The sequence below is a fragment of the Chionomys nivalis genome, chromosome 1, assembly GCF_950005125.1.
Source record: "Chionomys nivalis chromosome 1, mChiNiv1.1, whole genome shotgun sequence".
NCBI lineage: Eukaryota > Metazoa > Chordata > Mammalia > Rodentia > Cricetidae > Chionomys > Chionomys nivalis.
The window spans coordinates 34969171-34989064 of record NC_080086.1 but is presented as its reverse complement, the minus strand read 5'-3'; the positions used below and the strand labels follow the sequence as shown (position 1 = coordinate 34989064).

General features: G+C 41.9%; 1 protein-coding gene across 5 annotated transcripts in view; it reads left to right on the top strand.

The window, feature by feature from the left end:
• The window catches only part of Pparg (peroxisome proliferator activated receptor gamma), a 132193-nt gene that overhangs the window by 101730 nt on the left and 10569 nt on the right, over positions 1–19894 (top strand). For 4 of the 5 annotated variants that reach the window (XM_057767500.1, XM_057767509.1, XM_057767491.1 and 1 more), the window contains 2 exons: positions 185–384; positions 9721–10171. In XM_057767500.1, the coding sequence (XP_057623483.1) occupies positions 185–384; positions 9721–10171 (651 nt within the window). The remainder of the gene's footprint in view (positions 1–184; positions 385–9720; positions 10172–19894) is intronic. The other variant, XM_057767518.1, reaches the window with a different exon arrangement.

Genomic DNA, 19894 nt, shown 5'->3' with positions numbered 1-19894 from the left:
TTTATTTTTCTGTGCTACTGTTGTGGAATAAAAACACGAGCAAAGTGGTAGATAGAAAGCAGAACCAGTGGCGGGTGGAGAGAGGAGGGGCTCATACACTGTGAGAACCAGGGCTGGGGAGAGCACAAGGCAAAGCCATAGTAATGATCCAATGATTCATCCTGTCATTCCTCTTCCTCTGTAGCCATCAGGTTTGGGCGGATGCCACAGGCCGAGAAGGAGAAGCTGTTGGCGGAGATCTCCAGTGATATCGACCAGCTGAACCCAGAGTCTGCTGATCTCCGGGCCCTGGCGAAGCATTTGTATGACTCATACATAAAGTCCTTTCCGCTGACCAAAGCCAAGGCGAGGGCGATCTTGACAGGAAAGACAACAGACAAATCAGTTAGTTCTCTTCTGCTCTCTTCATGGGGGTGGTTGGGGCTGGGGGTTCTTTCTTTTGACTAAATGATTTGCCTCAGTACGCATGCGTATGCAGAATATAGCTCAGCTGCGGGCTGTTAAAATCTTGTGGCAGGCCGGGTCCAAAACACAGGAAATGTCTTCAAATAGGATAAGTAAACATTGTTCTGAAAAAGGAGTAACTCCTCCAAGCTGTAATTTAAAAACAAAACAGAAAAAAGAAAAACACACACACACACAACACCTTTGAGAGTAGTACAAGAACTCATAGGCCATCTAACATTCATGAACGAATGTGAAGCCCTCTCATGACCCCACCCTCTTTCTAGACTCATCTCTTTGCTCAGCATCAAAATAACTGGTCAGAACACCACGCCTCAGCAGCCATGGAGGAGGCCACGCAGGTGTGGAAGGTGTGAGGTCCCACTTTTACCTTTCTAGGTTCCCAGAGTCTTTTATCCCAAGTTCAGAGTGGGCACAAAAACATCCAGGATATCATGAGACCTATTTCCTTACAGTACCGAGTTTTATTACTGGAAAACTGGAGGCTCTATTCTTTTATTATATGTATGAATCTAGTTTCTACAAGGATCTAAACTGCCTATGCTGCTCCAGTGGAATATTTTATTTTGTTTTATTATTATTTTATTTAATATTACTAAATATTATTATTTATTTATGTTTTATCATGAATGCTAAATATTGGGTTGAATTCAAGGCTTCAGGCATGCTAGGTACATGTATTATAGAGGTGAGCTGCATGCCTAAACCTCTAAAGGATCCTTATGTACCTGGAGGTTTGTTTGTTGAGTGTCATTGTTTAGAGAATTCATAATGGTTGAAAACTATTGTTGAGTCCAGTTTTCTAGGAAGCAGAAAGCTTCTGACATGAAGCTGAGAATCAGCACCAAATTACATTAAAATGAAACCTACCTGCTGCTTCCCACTCCACTGTCAGCTGGGAGTGTGACCTGGGTCACATCTCTGTCCCTCAGTTTTTACAAGCAGGGCCTGGCTTTGATGATATGGTCTACAGAATGTCCCTAAGGCAGTAAAAGCTACAGATCCCATGCAAAAGGCCTGAATCCAGCTCTTGAAAGCCTTGTGTGTGGTCATTTATTTTCAAGTGAACAAGTCCAGGAGAGCAAGGCAACTGATAGGTAGATACATGTAACTATGTAACTATTTTTTAGAAAAAAAATCATATTTTAATGATTATCTCAGTCTTTCTTTTTAATCAAATGACTTAGAGTGTAGTCAGCTAATAGCTGTGAGAAAGAGTCACATGTCAGTAAGAACAGTTGAGTTTCTCCTTACAGGAGGGATTGATACCTATACAGTGATACACAAGAGCCTAGGCCCTGCGATTCCTAAGTATTTTATACTTTCTTTACATTCCGCCACAGGGCCATCTGAAGGCGGCTGTTGTGTATCTTTGTTTAAGTGGAAGGAACTGAAGTGGCGAGGCATACACACATAGGAAACTGAAGGCTATGATGTAAGCTTTCTGACTGCTAGTTGGGAACACTGTCAGTGTGCTATTCCCAGGACCACAGAACACGAGTCATAGTACAGTGCAGTCTGTCTACTGAGTACCAAAAACAGCCATGAAGACCTGTACACGGCTACTCTGAGTTCTTTCCTAGGAAGAAAGTAAAGGACAGCTGCAGCCACATGACTAACGAGAGTGAACACTTGAAGGCATATTGCAACAGCTTGCCACGAGCAGGTGCAGGATGGAAGGCTGGAGTCTGGGATCTCAGAGCTAGGCTCTGGGGAGGGTTGCTGAAAGGCACGGAGTCCCATCGTGGCCAGCGCAGTTTTACCTAGAGCCATTCATTTTGCAGGTTCTGGGTTCTTATCGCCTCACCTCCAGTGCACACCTGAAATCCATGCTGGAATCTTATCAATTAAAAACTTAAACTACTTAAAAGCTAAGTGGAAGAGAGAGACTACCCTAATAGGCAATAATTTAAATTTATATAATGGGTTGCCGATGTATTCCTATCTCTGTTCTGAAGGACGCAGAGACCAAACCACTAGAAATTACTTGGAAACCTCATCCCAACTGACTTTTTGGCTCTGAATCTTTGAGTTAAAAATAAGATAATTGGAGGCCCTTTGTGAAACAAATAGCTATTAAGCTATTTAAGGAAGGGGCTACAAAAGCTTGATTATAGACTTCTCAATTCGGAGGCCAAGGGTTGTCATTTTTCCCTGTAGTAAGTAGGCTCATGCCTTGCCCATAGTAGTTACTCAGACTATTTGTTTAATTGAATTAAAGACTGTTGCTTATGCCCTTTGAAATTATGGACTTTCAACAGAGGGCTTTTAACTAGCCCAATATTTGTTCATCTAACTAGACGTCATTAGTGATTGGATAGTGACAGGATTGCCTCCAGTTGAGGTCTAGAAAAAGAAAAAGAGGCCCAGCCAAATATAAAAAACCTATTCACTGATTATACAGAACTAAAATCAAATTGTTTGGCATTGTTTTCTCCTTATCTGGTGAAATCAAACTGAGCACCAATGGAAAGAAATATTTCAGTAGAGAATATGGAAGAGAAACCCAAAATGTGATTTGCAGTGCGATTTGCTCTTTATCAGCATGGTCCTATTATTCATTTGATAGCATCTATCTCAGGGGTGTTATGTTATCTCTTGGCCAGGACTGTGAAAGCTAAGATTTGCATTGATAGGGAAAGTTTTGCTGAAGTGTGGCCTCTTGAGATGGTGGGGGATGTGAGAAAGAGCTGAGGCTGTGAGGAGAGCAGTTTAGGTCTCATTATTGCTCACAGCTTGCAGCTGATGTCAGCAGCATCAGTTAGGCCAAGCCTGGGGGAGGCTGTTCAGTGTAGTGGATGACCAATTACCCAGAACCCTTCTGAAGGAAATGATGGACTGAAGAGGCCATTCTTTATTCGTTTATCTCACTGCTCAATTTAACCAGAGCTGTTAGGAACCCACCAGCTGCTGCCCTCATAGCCCTTGCCTCCAGGCCAGCAAGGGCCACTCCCCATCCTCAGCTACACTTCCTCCTTCTATATCTTATCCCCTGGGGCCACTCACACCTTTCAAAACAGATAAATTAAGTGTTCCTGCTCTCCCCCTATCAACTTTAACATCATATCTTTGGGATAAGATACCAATAATTTTCATCATCTTGCCTCCAAGAGTATGGCCTGGGTGTTCTAGGCTCAAGGGGATGTGGGCTACAGAATCACTAAAGAACTCTTAGAAGCAGTATGCCTTTTCTCTGCCCTCAAATAGGGTGGAACCCATTCCCCCACCACCTGCTTTTCTTCCAGTGGTTTTCTTCAGCCATAGCCCCTACCTCGCTGAAGAGACATTGTAGATCTCTGAAGCACACACGTGTGCTGGAACTAGAGCCCTCATTTCTTGAAGGCAGTTTGATAACTGAATGGACTTTGGAAGTTTGGGATGTTTGACTACACGCTGGTGCAGTGGTCACGCCATCCCGTGTTTGTTGATGAAAATAAACAGAGTGGTTTTCAAAAACCATTCTCAGTGCCATGGCTTGCCATAAAACAATAAATAGAAAAACCCTGGGTATGCCTGCCAACTCTTCACTATATACCTAAGAGTGATGCCTGGTGAATCCCTGACTGTATTCAAACTATAAATAAGAAATAAAACATTTTATTTATACTGTATTGGACTTTGGGTTCCAAGGCATCGTCTTGTTTATGATAGGCACATGTAAAGTCACTGTTCTTTTAACAACAGGGGCAAACTGGTGCCATTAGAAAAATGATCATTCTGAATAGTATATGAAATCCAAAACCACCAAATCATAAAGCCCAAGCAGAATTGTAAACTGCTGTGGAAATATTTCTCTGCCAATTTACATTTATGCTTTCTACATACACAGAGGCCATCCCATCATACTGACTCAAATGATAGGAAAGATGTATCTTCTTAAGCCATGTCCTTACAGGTAGACAAAGCATAGCCTATCCCTTCATCTTTGAAGAGCCTGAATGAACTAGAATATCCTCCCCTGAGGAGAGAAGTATTGAGGGAGCCATTGAAGAAGACTTAGATTTTATCCCGTAAGAATAAAGCAGGAAGCAGTACTGAATAATTTCCAAGGCTGCTCAAATTAGGTTCCTGGCATTTTTGATCTGTCTATCAATAGTAATAAATAAATTCTTTCATGATCAGAGTCATTAGTAATAGCTAACAATATGACAGATCTGAACTAATAATGCTTTTTAGAGAAGAAATGAAAAGAATATTATTCCAGGTTTGGGTGTGTAACTCAGTGGTAAAACTCCTGCTTACATATACAGGGCTCAGGGTGTCATTCCCAACACCAAACAATAGCAATAATACTCAGTATAGTTGAGAAGGAAAGAATTTGGGCCTCTTTGCTTATTTTTATTTATTTATTTATTTTTGTTGTTGGATTAAGTTGGCTATTACTCTTGTTTATCTACTGAGTAACTGTTTGGCTGATATTGAACCATTTATTTAAGAGCTGTGGTTATGTGCTGGTTCATTTGAGTGTGAATAATTCTTTTTAGGCTTTTATTTGTTTATCTTAAATCACTAAACCACATGGGGACACAGAATTACATCTGATAGACTTTCTAACTTCCATCACGAACAGCACTTTCTTATAGGAAATATCATTCAAAAGGCAGTGCCCAAGGACCTCAGCACAGAAGAGCTTGGGTTTAAAAGCCCTCATTCTTTCCAGAAAAGCAAGTGTACTGAAAAAAAGTTAAAATACATGGAGACGCCGGGAGAGGGTGTTAAAGAAGAGTCAGGAGGATATGCCAGTTCTCGGCGAGGGTTCGATATAAAGAACTCTTGAACTTTAAGTATCTATACACTTAGAGAATAGCGATGTGTGCTTTCAGAAGAGCCTTTGCATCCTGTAGATCCCATGGTTTCAACAAAGCAAAAGTGAAACACAGGAGCAAGACAGAAAGGAAGTTGAGGAAACCAATGTACTTGGGGTTAGCATTCTTTAACTGTAGAGGACAAACAAGGTGTATGCCCAACATTATGAAAGCCAAGAAACCCAAAAAGACAGAAACATATTCAAAAGATAGGCTCTAAGAAAGTAGTGTTCTTCTTTGAAAAATCTGAATATCTGGAAAGGCCCTTGAAATGAGGCCCACGTTTCCCCAAACCTGGTGTTGGTTTGGTTTGGTTTGGAAACAGGGTCTCATGTAGCCCAGGCTGACCTAGAATTCACTCTGTAGCTAAAATGACTTTAAGCTTCAGATTCTCCTGTCATTACCTCCCAAATGCTAGGATTACAAGCAAACAGCACCATGCCTGGTCTCCAATTCAGCTGTAATTCTGCACTGTTATTATCACAGGATTTTCTGTGAGCAGGTCAGCTAATATGCAGATGTGTGTGTGGCAAATTAGAGAAATTACTCAGAATAACCTGAGCCGTATTAGTCGATCTTTCTTACTTACCTCCTTGAATGGGTTGTTTTATTAGTCAAGAGGAACTGACCTAGCACTTTGTGTAGAAGCCCTTCTATTACTCAGATATTAACATGCTGATGGCTTACTAAGAGGCACATCCACACAGTGTTACAGCCTGTGCTTGGCATTTATGAGCCCCAAGTCCAATCCCTAGCACTAAGGAAAGAGAAGGAAAGAAGGATCCTTCTGTGGTCAGCAAAGCTTGGGCATCAGAGAACCCCATTCCCAGAGCTACTGTTTTGGGAGAAACTGTGTTCATCATGTGCATATTTTTCTTAGACCGTGCATGCGTTTTGAACCCTAAAAACCTAGATGGGCCCCTGAGCATGTTGTTGTCTTTACTGGTAAGTAAGGGTGCCTACCTAGCCATTTGATGCCATTTCTGAAGGTAAACACACTGTAAACTCGAACTACAAAATCACTGAGTCAAATTTTGAAGACAATGTGACTCCTCCTGCAAATGGTGTGTCGTCAAAAGACACTATATAAGTTAACCCAAAGCACCAGTTGACTCTGTACAAAATACAAAAATGTGATTCAAGACATACAGTTCATTTTATGTAGACTACTGCACCAAAAGGAAGCTGTTTATGTTGTAGTACATTAATAACTCAGTTCTCAATAAGCAGGCGAGCCGCTGCTTTCTCAGTGGGTTTGAGGATGGGGAAGTCTCAGTGACATGTGAAAGTGGTGCCTTCGTGGATGGTTTGCGGTGTGAGAACTGGTAAGCTGGTGGCCTGGGAATCACTCTCACAGTTTGAAACATCCACATAGAAGCAGAAAGAACTTATGCAGAGTCAAAAAAAAAGCATAATAAAATACAACTAGGAAAAGCAACAACAAAACCTCCACTGGTGTTCATTTGCGTGTCAGTGCTCAGAACTCTCTGCCAGCTCCCCACTTTTTCAGAAATGTCAGAAATGCTGAAGGGATTTAAAAAAAAAAAAAAAGCAAAACTGGTTTGGCATGATGGTGGGGGTGCTGCCTCTTTTCTCTGTCCTTGAATATTTACTGCCAGGATATCCTGACCAACACTGATTGCCAAGGGGTTAAAGTCACATTGTTGTTAAATTGGGAGAGAAAATTAGCAGGATTTGGTGCCCTATGGTCAGCTATCCCAGAGTTTCAAAAACAGGAACCTGGGGCTTTATATGAGGGGCAGGGGAAGTCAAGGAGAATCACAAGGGTGATGGACCAGGGCAGAGTTCCAGAGAAATCGCTTACTTGGAGGTGAAAGAATCTGATGCTTATGCTCTGCCAAGAACCCACATGACTGAGCAGAAGCTCACCCAAAAGCTGAAAGGGTAGCTCTGGTGCAGTCTCCCGGGATGTGAAGAGATAGTTTACTCAGAGCCTTGAGCATTCTCGGCAAGTGCTGTATAGGGAACCATGTGCCCAGCTGAGGTGATGCTTTTCTGTTCATGTTGTCTGTAGTTTAACATGTTCGGCTGAACTTCTTTCTTTGTTGTCCACGTTCATATTCTCATGAGAGTAAAGAAAGTCAAGGGGCCAGGGGTGTGACAAGCTTGGAACCCTGTACTTAATCCCCAGCAAAGTGTGAGCCAGGTGTGGTAGTGCCTGTTTAATCCCACCACTTGGGAGGTGGAGGCAGGAGGACCAGAAGTTCAGGATAATCCTCTGGTACATATCAAGTTTAAGGCCAGCCTAGGTATATGAGACCTTATTTAAAAATGTTTAAGCCATTTACATTTTGTTAATATTAAATTATAATACACTATAAGGCTCCTAGAACTCCAATAGAGGAGGAGGAGGAGGCAGGGAGCTTCTGTAAAATCTTCATTCAAATTTTTTCTCATGGTTAAAATCTGATCAGAATTCAGGAATAAAATAGTACATTTTAACTGATATAATTGACTGTGCCTTTCTTTATCCTCTTCTTACTAATGATGTCAATTGTGGGGTAAACAGAAGCAGGATATCTGAAAAAACAGTGAGCATGATTTGCTCCTAATTGTCTTGAAGAATCAAATCAAAGGCAGCAAGCAAACTGCCTGAGTCCTGAGCCCGCCCACCCCCACCCAGGTGTGTTGAGCACTGTGGTTGACGTGAATTGAGGGCAGCAGTGTTTCTAGAACAACTCAGCTCTGATGAGTTTGTACAATGTGTGTATTTGGAAATCTCAGAGTCTAGGAGTCCTCAGAGTGGAACAGAATGAGCTTGTTGAAAATCAGGGACTCTTATCTGCAAGAGTTCATAATGAAATCTCTGGCTAGAACATCTTGAAGCTGGCTACTGTTATCACCTGTGCACCTCACCCCCCAATCCTGACATTTAGCTCTCAGAACCTCTGCTCAAAAGAAATTACTTTTAGTACATCAGAGAATTTGTGATCATGTGTGATCATGTGCCACATACCTCACACACACGCGCACACACGCGCACACACATGCACACACACACACACCCTGCCTCTACACACACTAGAAATACAGCTAGAGTCTCCTCTAGAAAAGAAACAGAAACCTCCAATTTTGTCAACTCCCTAGCAGTGATGTTGCACGCTTTTAATCCCAGTACCATTTGAGGTCATAGACTAGACAGCCAAGTATACACAGAGAAACCCTGTTTCAAAAACAAAAACAAAACAAAACACCTTGAGACTTTGAAAGGGTAAATAGCTTTCCCTAAATTACATAGTTAACCAGCCGTCACACAACAGCTGACAAAGCTTACAACCCTCAGTAACCTTAGTTCCAGGGGATCTGACACAGTGTTCTGACATATACAAGCACTAGACACACATATGGTACATTTATATGTAGACAGGTCAACACCCATACAAATAAAATAAAAATAAATCTCTGGGGGGAAAGTTAATCATAGAACCAAAGCCTAATAATAGCCTCAGTTTTTATTCCAGTGCTCAAAAATATAATATTTAATAAGATTGAGGTTAGCTCTTTCTGGGGTCCAGTGCATGTAATAAGTGCAAAGTGTTCCTTCTTCCTAATTGCTCAGCCTTGAGACTTTCGCAATGACCATAAGCCTTTGGCTGTTCTGTACAAAGGGACAGAGAGCAGAGTGTCATGGCAGACTTTTGAAAGCAGCCTGTTGCAAACCTGAGTGACTGATTCATTAATTTTATTAGTTGATCCTTAAGAACGGACATATTAAAATTTCAGTTCAGGACTGGGACTGCAGCTCAGTGATAGGGCATTTGCTTAGCATGCATGGGGCTCTATGGTTAAATTTTCAAAACTATAAAAAGTAAAAAGCTAAAAACCATTTTCACTTTACTTTTTGCAGTGTTTTACCCACAGGCCTCCTTCAGCTGCTTTTTCTGAAACAGATGGCTTCCAGAGCATTTTTTAAAAAAAGAAAGAAATAGACATTTTCTTGGCTCAATATTTTTAATCTCCTTTGAGTGATTTTTTTTATAGTGAAATATATTTTATATGTACACTGTGTTTCCTTGTGGTCTGAGTAAATTTGATCTAAAGCTGCAAGATTAGCTTATGTTCAAGTGGTTTTTTTCAATTATAACTTGCTTTAACTACTTTTTGTTTAAAAAAAGATTAAATATGTATTTTCTTGAAATTCAAGAAAACACTAGACTTTTTGTCATTTTAAAAATCTAACAAATCGAAGCTATTAGCCAGTTCCAGAAAAACACAGTGCTGGTACAAGTTGAAGGAAAAGTGTCAATGGAATGTTTGACCCCAGCAGATCACAGTGATGAATAGGAAGAGCCCTTTCTCCGGATTAAGTCCCTTTTGCCTTCCCAATTTTACGCAGCAAAGCAATACATCTATGGTCTCTGGACTAGGGTGGTGGTGTCCCAGAACAAGGAATCACCAACTCAGCCACTTTCTCCTTTTTCATTTGCAGCCATTTGTCATCTATGACATGAATTCCTTAATGATGGGAGAAGATAAAATCAAGTTCAAACACATCACCCCTTTGCAGGAGCAGAGCAAAGAGGTGGCCATCCGCATTTTCCAAGGGTGCCAGTTTCGATCCGTGGAAGCCGTTCAAGAGATCACAGAATATGCCAAAAACATCCCTGGTTTCATTAACCTTGACTTGAATGACCAAGTGACTCTGCTCAAGTACGGTGTCCATGAAATCATCTATACAATGCTGGCCTCCCTGATGAATAAAGATGGAGTCCTCATATCAGAGGGTCAAGGATTCATGACCAGGGAGTTCCTCAAAAGCCTGCGGAAGCCCTTTGGTGACTTTATGGAGCCCAAGTTTGAGTTTGCTGTGAAGTTCAATGCACTGGAACTAGATGACAGTGACTTGGCCATATTTATAGCTGTCATTATTCTCAGTGGAGGTAAGAGTCATCTTTTGATTTAGATTTAGAAGAAGGTGGGATGGTGGTGGAATTGCATTTTCTCAGTGTTCTGTGTTCTTTCTTACTGACTCTGCTTGTGCAGAGCATGCCAGTGGCACAGTGCCATGAACATGTCACTGCCGAGCTGAATACCGTAGACATTCGGAGTGAAGGCTGTGGGGATCCAGGCTTCTTGTTTCTATTCATCACACTGCTTTTTTTCTGGCCAAATCCAATCCTGAAAAACAAATGCCTTCTTTTCTTTTCTCACGTTATTTTTCCTTGTCTTTCCCTCTTCCTTCCCAAAAGGCCAATTCAGTCTTCAGCTCACTTTAGTAATGACGCATGTAACTTGACTTTGACAATGCTCCTGTGGAATAGAGCAGACAATTGTGTGTGATCTTGGCCCAATTAATGCTTCCATCCACCTTCCCTGCATCAGGAATCATGTACACATGCTAAACTCCACCTTATCTCTCGTCTGGCTTCTTATGGCTTCCCTTTTGTGCCTCTGTAAGACACTTGGCTGTGATTACCAATACACTTGAACCAAGAGCACACCACAGAGAAAGAAATTGTGCTATTTGGCAGTTTATCAAAATTTTGGCCTTGCAAATACATGATCTAACTAACCAACTCCAAAAACGTCATTTTATATCAAATGTTGTTTTCAAGGGTCTCTCTCTCTCTCTCTCTTTCTCGTTTCCAGGTTTTCTGCTTTCATCTCTATCTGTAAAAATTGCTTTGAGCCAGATGTAATAGTGCACACTTAGAATCCTAGCACTGAGGAGCTGAGACAAGAGAATCTTGAGTTGATGGACATCTTAGGCTACATAATGTGTTAAAGTAACAAACAAACAAAACTTTGCTTTTTAAATGGTGAATTCTTATATTGGAATTGACTTTAGATGCTCATTCTGTGTGAACTGTGCAGCAACCTATTTGTGAGAACTCGCCTGTAGGGAAGGGGAATCTGTAGGTGAAAAAGTGTACTGTTGCTTCCTATAAAGAACATGATCTGATGGTTAGAATCTGGGAGAGCAGATGCTTTCAAGTAAGGCGCATGGTAATTACTAAGGCAGTAAGAGCCAACACCGAGGAGGTGCCTCTAATGCCAGACAGTGTTCTGAGTGCTTCCTACACAAATCCTCACCACAGCTCAGTGAGGTGAGTGCCTTTTTTTAAAGTGAGGAAACAGAAGCACTGAAAGGCCTGTGCCCCTGCCCACGGTGACATAAACAGTGTCAGATGTAGCTGGGGAGTCAGGCATAATGTCACATGTCTTTAATACCAGCACTCCAGAGGCAGGCAGATCTCTGTGAGTTCAAGGCTAGCCTGGATCTCTTTGAGTTCCAGCCCAACCAGGCAACATAGTAAGTGAAACCTGTCTAAAGAAGGATGCACTGGGATGGCTTGTCTGCTTCTAGAGCCCATGCTCCAAGCTTCTATTCTGTGAAAGCAAAGCTGCCTTATATGACTGGGGAGCAGAGAGATAAGCAGTATGGCAAGGGTTAGGCAGTATCAAGTGGTCACTCACTTTAAGACAATTTTGTGTTGTCTTTGTCGATTGGGATGGAACCAAGAGCCAGGCACACAGTGACCACTGACAAGAAAGCTTCTACTGCCCAAGCTCAGCACACCCTCAGACACTGAATCAACATGTTTTGGAATTAAGTTATTGAGTTTTAGGAGTTTGGTACTAGGGTTTAAATTCATGGCCTTAGGCATGTCTACCACTGAATTATATTCCCGGCCCCAGAAGCACCATTAATGACTATAATGACTATAAAATACTCTATAAAGGGTTTTTTATGGACCAAATCATCTCCCTATATATTATTATTTCATTTTGAATGACAGCAAAAACATAGAAGAGTGCTTAAAAATGTGTTCCTTTATTTTATTTTTTGTTTATTTCATTATTTAAGTTTTTGAAACAGGGTCTCAAGTTACCCTGAACTCATTATGTTGCTGAGGCTGGCCTTGAACTCCTGATCCTCAGTGCTGGGATATAGGCTGTGCTTTTCTTTGGAAAGTATTCTATATTTTGATTACTAAATATTCTTCTATATAAATTTCTATCTAATCTCAGATGATTTTGTCGTTGTAAATTTCCAGAAATTGAATTCAAAGCTATGAGCATTTTAAAGTCTTTTATTTCATCTTATCATAAAGTTTGCAGTCATTTATATCCACAGACACTAAGAGAAGCATTTGGGAAAATCCATTCAAACATCTTACTTTGTAAATAGGAAAAATCTGAACAAGAAACAATCATGATGGGCTGGGGCAGGAGCTCAGTGGAAGAGTGATTGTCTGATACATGCAAAGGTTCCAAGCACCACAGAAATAAAAATATACACTTATACATATATACATACACATGTGCACATATACACACATGCATACACATATACATGCATACACCATTAGTTAGTTGGTCGAGAAACCACACAATAAACAATGTGCATGGCCAGGCGATGGTGGCGCACGCCTTTAATCCCAGCACTCGGGAGGCAGAGGCAGACGGATCTCTGTGAGTTCGAGACCAGCCTGGTCTACAGAGCTAGTTCTAGGACAGGCTCCAAAGTCACAGAGAAACCCTGTCTCGAAAAACCAAAAAAAATAAAAAATAAACAATGTGCATGGATTTAATGCTGTAATTATTAGCTCATGCTAGTTCATAAAAGTTAGAATAACACCAGTGACAAGTACTCTATATAAAGAAGTTCCTTTTGGCCTTTCGCAGGTTGTCTTCACAAAAGCCAGGATCCAGATCTCATCCACACAACAATGAAAGATATTCCAAGGTAGCAGGCTGCCAGATTATTAAGATCTTTTAACCCTTGTGAATATTTCTAGACTTCCTCTAAGCAGCTGACTAACCACTGATATGTTCCTACATCACAGAAAGGAAAAATCCTTTCCCAACCAAAGTTGAAATTATAGATAAAGGCTAAATACAGGCAACAGACAAGAGTAAAACTGGCCCATGTTTGTAGAGCTCACAGGAATGTGATTCTCCTCTTTACTCAGGAGACTGGTTGTGTGCAGGCCAAACAAAAGCTGCCCAGTTGGCATTCCCAGTCCAAGGACTGGCTTCCAATAAGTTCTGGTCGTCCATAGATGTGAGATCAATATCCCAAGTCCAGCTTTATTAGAGACAGTTTCCAAATTAGCCATTGCTTGTTGATTGTTTTTCCTTATTCTAAAATTCTGGGAAGAGAAAACATCTTATAAATAAGAGCAATTATATCCAGAAAACAGGATTCTGTCCCTATCCAGTCTCAGCAAGAGTGATTATATTCAGAAAACAGAGTTTTGTCCTTAACCAGTCTCAGCAAGAGCGATTATATCCAGAAAACAGGGTTCTGTCCCTATCCATTCTCAGCAAGAGCGATTATACCTAGAAAACAGGGTTCTGTCCCTATCCAGTTTCAGCAAGAGCAGTTATCTCTTCAGCACTTCAGAAGTTTGTCAGTTGCTTTAGTGATTTTGGAAAGCAGTGCTTTAGGCAAGGCTCATCTGAGCCCTTCTGAGCTGGAACTTTAGCTCTGATGAAGGCACTTAGGTGCTCAAACTGGGGAAAGGATGAGGAAGATGAGGCTATGTAAGGAGACAATCAGAGCTGGGGAGGTGGTTAGAGGGACCAAAAAGGAAGACTGTAGATAGAAGTGTCAATTTGACCCAACTCAGGACTTGCTGGGGAAATAAATGTTACTACCCACTGAACACTGCGGACCCGTTGATCTGGTTCTTAGATTTGAACTGGGTTTAGCAACTCCTTGTGTACTCAGCTGTTGCAGTCAACTTACTGAGAGAGATGACCTAGTTCTCAAAGTCTTCTCATCTGTCTCTGTTGAAAGGAGCTGGGGCTGCGTTCCTGCCACCTGGCGCCCGGCCACCTGGCTAGCTTATGCCCCGAAATAATTAAACGGAAACTGTATTCTTTAAAACACTGCCTGGCCCATTTTTATTAATGTGTGTAGCACTTTGAGGTGCGCTTACCAGGAAGATTCTAGCCTATGTCCATCCTGAGTCGGAGCTTCATTGCGTCTGCCCTGGGGAGCAGAGCTATGGTGTCTCAGCTCACTTCCCTTCTTCCCAACATTCTGTTCTGTTTACTCCACCCACCTATGTTCTAACCTATGAGGCCAAGCAGTTTATTAATTAACCAATGACCTTCCTCCATCATTTCCCCTTTTTCTGTTTAAACAAAAAAGGAAAGGCTTTCACTTTAACTAGCAAAATTACACATAACAAAACAGTTATCAAGCAAGAATTACAGTTACAATATTTACATCTATTTTATCTTTTATCATAACAAAGGAAAACAGCTATAACTATCTATTCTTCAACTCCATCAAAGACTCCAGAAGGATATAATATTACCTAAGTAAATGAGAAGTAAGCAACTTACAAAACTCTAGAAATCACAGAGACATCTCGCTGCCTGGACAGTCACCCAAAGTTCCTCTGTACCGTTGGGGCATCCATCTTCGGCCTACAGGTCCATAGTATCCAGAGACATTTCCATGAAGCAGGAAATTTCAAAGTCAGTTCAGTCACTATCTGCTGTGTCCTGCAGAATGTCTTGCAGACTCCTTCATGAATCAGGAACCCCGAAAGATCATCTCACCTTTAGGCAAGTTCAGCAGTCCTCTCTCTGCGGGTTCTCTGTGTCCAGTTTATGCAATAGTCCAGGCAAGAGCAGTTTCTTGCCCAAATGGCTATCAAACTCCATAAGGTGCCTCTTCGATGCCCATCTTCTTCTTGAGTAGATTGGTGCTGCCAGGAGCAGACGTGTGTCATTGTCATGAAAAGCCCTAAGTTATTAAAACATTTAAAATGCCATATTCTATAATCTTTGAAAGATATGAAAAATGCCTATCTAAAATATATCTATGTACATCTAGAAAATCTTAACTAACATGACTACAAACTTGACTATTATGATTATCTATTAACAACCTATATACATTACATTTTTAAGTGAACTACACAATCACAATACCTTAATCAAGATCAGAAATACATATACATATAACAAAATTGACCTTAAATCTCTGTCAATTAAGCAAAATCTATGCTAATGCAAATTATTCAACTTATATCATATCCCCCTTTAAATGTAAAAGAACATTTATAAAAAATATTTGGGAATATGGGCGCAGTTATTTCTCTCCAGACTGCTTCCTGCTGAATGGGGGCACTGTTATTTAGGTCTTTTGTGGTATAACCTGTGTTCTAGGTTCATCTCAGTTGGCAGTTGAGTGAAGTAATTTTCTGAAGGTGTTCACTGCAACCTTTCAGGAGGGCGTGGTCTATCATACCATATTGGGATAGAAGTAATCCACAGGGTCTCATCCTCTATGAAAACAAAAGAAGAAACTCTTTTCCAGAGTATCATATCCTTAGATCCAAATTCTGAAGTCAAGGTATTTTCAAAATATCTATGTTGGATTAGTTCAGCAGCATTTATAAACAAATATCTTTTAGCATCTGTTGCTCCTTCTTCAGCATTCAAACAATTCAAACAGAGCATAATAGCATATGTATCAAGATTCTCATTGTATTTTCCATCTTTGTGTGGCTTTATTTTAATCTTTATTTCATTTATTTTTACTTTTATTTTATATTCTCTGTATATCTTTGTCCTGGAATAACTTTGTAGACCAGGCTGTCCTTGAACTCTCAGTGATCCATCTGTCTCTGCCTCCCAGGCATTGGGATTAAAGGCGTGTGCTACCACACCTTGAAGTCACAGAGGTCAACTCCGAGGTCAATCTACCTCTGCCTCCCAAGTGTTAGGATTAAAGGTGTGTACTACCACACCCAACTACTCTCTTTCTTGCTTTTTTTTTGTTTTTTACTTTGAAAACTTTAACTTTTAGTCTGCATATATTTTAACACACTGTAAATCATTTAAAGGTTTTCTTTCTCTTTGAATCTCTCTTTTTCTGACCACACAAGCCTTTAAATTACTGAGCAATATGGGTAGGATTAAAGCCATGGCTTTGCCAGCTAGATCCAGCCCATTCCTTAGCTTTCAGCCTCATGGTGGAGGTACTGACTGTAGCCATGTTTATTGCCACAAGTCTATGGCGTTTCAAGGTCCCTGCCAGCAAGCAAGCTGCAACAGTATGTGCACAGACAACACTCAAGCCCTCTCTCTGTAGCTGGCCCTCCTGCCTCAAACAGTCAGAGTTTGCCCTGGCAGGATGGCCCAGAAAGCTGGCATTTTTAGCTTTTTTCCTGCTACGGCTGAAAACCGAAAAGCATGCATTCAGCTTTTATCAATACCATTTAAGTGTTTCGTGGCAGGACCTCTTAATGAGCTGCAGGGTTTTGCAGCTAAAGCTGAGTCAGGAAGCCTCTCTTAGATGAGAGTGCTTGCTTGCATCTAGCAAGCAGAGCAGACCTGAGAAATTGCTGCTACCAAGAAGCCATGCTGTACTCTATTCTTTCCCAAGCTTTCTCAGGCTTTCTGTGGATATAGTTGTCCACACGTTGGGGGCCATCCTGTTGAGGGGAGCTGCGGGCTGCGTTCCTGCCACCCGGCTCCCGGCTGCCTGGCTAGCTTATGCCCCGAAATAATTAAATGGAAACTGTATTCTTTAAAACACTGCCTGGCCCATTTTTATTAATGTGTGTAGCACTTTGAGGTGCACTTACCAGGAAGATTCTAGCCTACGTCCATCCTGGGTCGGAGCTTCATGGCATCTGCCCTGGGGAGCAGAGCTATGGCATCTCAGCTCACTTCCCTTCTTCCCAGCATTCTGTTCTGTTTACTCCACCCACCTATGTTCTAACCTATGAGGCCAAGCAGTTTCTTTATTAATTAACCAATGACCTTCCTCCATCATGTCTCCTCTGAGCTGGATCAAGAAATGGAATAAAAAGAATGGTAGTGCTTGGGAGCCGATGTGCAGCACTTCTTAAGAGCAGTGCATAGTCAGTCTTCCCTGGATCCCAACGGGGCACACGGGTTTTTATTCTCACTTCACAGGCAGAGAAATAAATGAACTCAGATTTGTACAAGATCTGATGCCTATTGAATAGTAGTAGGACTGGGTTAAAAGCCAAATGTCCTGTTGCTGGGATAGCCCTATCCCCTCTGCTTCCTTGCTAGAAGACCACAGTTCACTCTCTGCAGCTGGTAGCTGCACCCCGCACTCCCACCCACACGTTCCTTCCTTAAGGCCTGAACCTGGAAGCCAGGGGAGCACTTCCTTGTAATCCCAGCAAATAACAGCTTCCGTTGTACCCTCTAGTCTCATTGCTGGGGTGGATGGTGTTGAGAGTAATAAAACTGAGCCCAGCAAGGAGATGTTTGCAACTGGCGCCATAGACCCATGCCAGCCTCTCTAGCAAGCTTTCAAGCCCTGCCCCATGGCCAATGCCAAGTGTGAAGCCCAGGAAATCTGGCAAACTCCAGGACACTCCACTGGACACTTTGCCCCCTTGAGTGTGTGTCGTGTGGTAAAGAAAAGCCAAGGAAGGTTCAGCTGGAACTCTCAAACAGGAAAAGGGGCTTGTTAATTCAGAACAGCTTGGAACCCATTTCGATTCATTCTAAACTTTTTAAGATTTGAGGGAGGAAACTCACTGGATTTTACAATGTATTTTTCAAGGCAAATTGCCACTGCCGTCTGAGTAATAGAGAAACTACAACTATCCTTACAGCAGCAACAGACAGCAAGTCCTCAACCTCCTCATTCTCTAGACTCTGGTTTGTGCCAACCACCTAAGGAGTGACCCCTGCTCTTTCCTGCAGACCCAGCAATGTTCCTTCTTCAAACAGCTCTAGACGACTGTTCTTGGAGTGACTGACTGTTGAGTGGGTAGATGGAGGTTGTGTTCCCATAGTTAGACATTTGACTTGATATTATTTGTCAATCTGACCTTGTTCTGTCAAGTCAACAGCTTGAGGCCCCATGGTTTCATCATGGACTATGGCTGGGGGATACTTAATTAAGACTTCTTAATTTATTGAATTTAAAACAGTCAAGGCACATCACCTAGGATAAGTTGACAGATGATTATAATAAGTAAAACGGCAACAATAACTTGCATTGTTGAGTATCCCAGAGGTCCTGAACATGTGCTCTATTCCTAGTTTCTGATATGTCTTTGCTGGAGCTGTATGTGACCTCTACCCCAGTTTACAGATGGAGAAAATGCAACTTCAGAGAGCCTAGTCACAGAGCTGCTAATTGATAAAGCCAAGTTCAGACCCATTAGTATACCCAGGCTAGTGCCAGGGGCGTAGCTCAGTGACAGAGCCCACATTGAGCATGTGCAGAATTGGGTTCACCCCCCCCCCAGAACTGCAATCCTCCTCCTCCTCCTCCTCCTCCTCCTCATCATCATCATCATCATCATCATGCCCTTCCTTGTGAAATTCTGTTGCCTGCTGAGTCTCTGAGATGAAGAAGGATCTTAATTGCCTTGATTTTAGGATTCTTTAGAAGCTATAAAAAATAACTATTTCCATATGGCCTATGAATATTTATAATTAAGAATGTTCATATATTGTCACTAATATTCAATGTCCTTTTTAAGATACAATTTTAACTAACTAGCAAGCACTTTACCCACTGAGCCACCTTCCCAGACCCCTTGCTTGGCTGGGGCAAGGCCTAGGGCTGGTGATGTTATAGTTCTTACACCTGTCATATAATAGGCACCTGGACACAATGATTTGCAAAGCTTCCCACAAAAGTAGACAGTAAACTTCAAATGGCTAAGTAAATATGTTTCCACTTAATGAGATACCATCATATGCCAGGTCATAAGAGAGATAAACGGTTCCAAAGAAAAGTTGTAAGAGCAGGCCGGGGCGATTGTTTAGTCAGTGAAGTGCTATGCAAGCATTAGGACATGAGTTCGGATCTCCAGCACCCATGTAAAAAGCCTTCTGCTGTGACATTCGAATATGAAACCAGCACTGGAGATGCGGAGCCAGGAAGATCCCTGTGGCTTGCTGGCCAGCCCTACTAGCTGAATCCGCAGCCTCCACAGCCAATGAGAAACCCTTCCTTTCTCAAAAAGTAAGATGGAGAGTGAGGAAGACACTAGTGTCAACCTCTGACCTCCACCTGCACACCAGCATGGGCAGGGGGAGGGGGTGGAACACAAACATTCATGCACTCATGAGAGGGATTTAAAGCTGTTGGAATACTATCCAGTGTCTTCTCTTGCTCTAGAGAAGCAGCTGAGCAGATAGGCACTTGCTCTGTGTGGTTCAAGCAGACAGACACTCACTCAGGGGAGTTGCAAAGCACCTCATTCCGCAGCTCAGACCCCATTACCCACTACAGATCACTTGGGGCACCAGGTTTGGGAGTGTTTCTCTATGCCCGTGCCTCAGTTACCCTTTAGACCTTGGGTATCTGTGTCATGCTTACTACAGACTGCTTTCTGTAAGTTACAGTGGACGGTATAGCCCATTTCTCTGGCAAAGAAGTGTTTGTGTCTAATAGGAGCCCTACACCAGTCACACCCTTGACTCCACTCAGCACAAGGGCCTTCATATCCTCTTCAGTCTGTGAATGTCTCCCATAGTGGTTACGTGAAAAGGAGAAAAAATCCAAACTACTTTGAAACTTAGACATTAAAATAAGTATGAATAGCAATAGTCCCACTTTAGTGTTTTGTCGTCCTAGGGATTGAACTTGTGGCCTCATGCATGCTGAGCACAGGCTTTCCCATTGAGCTACA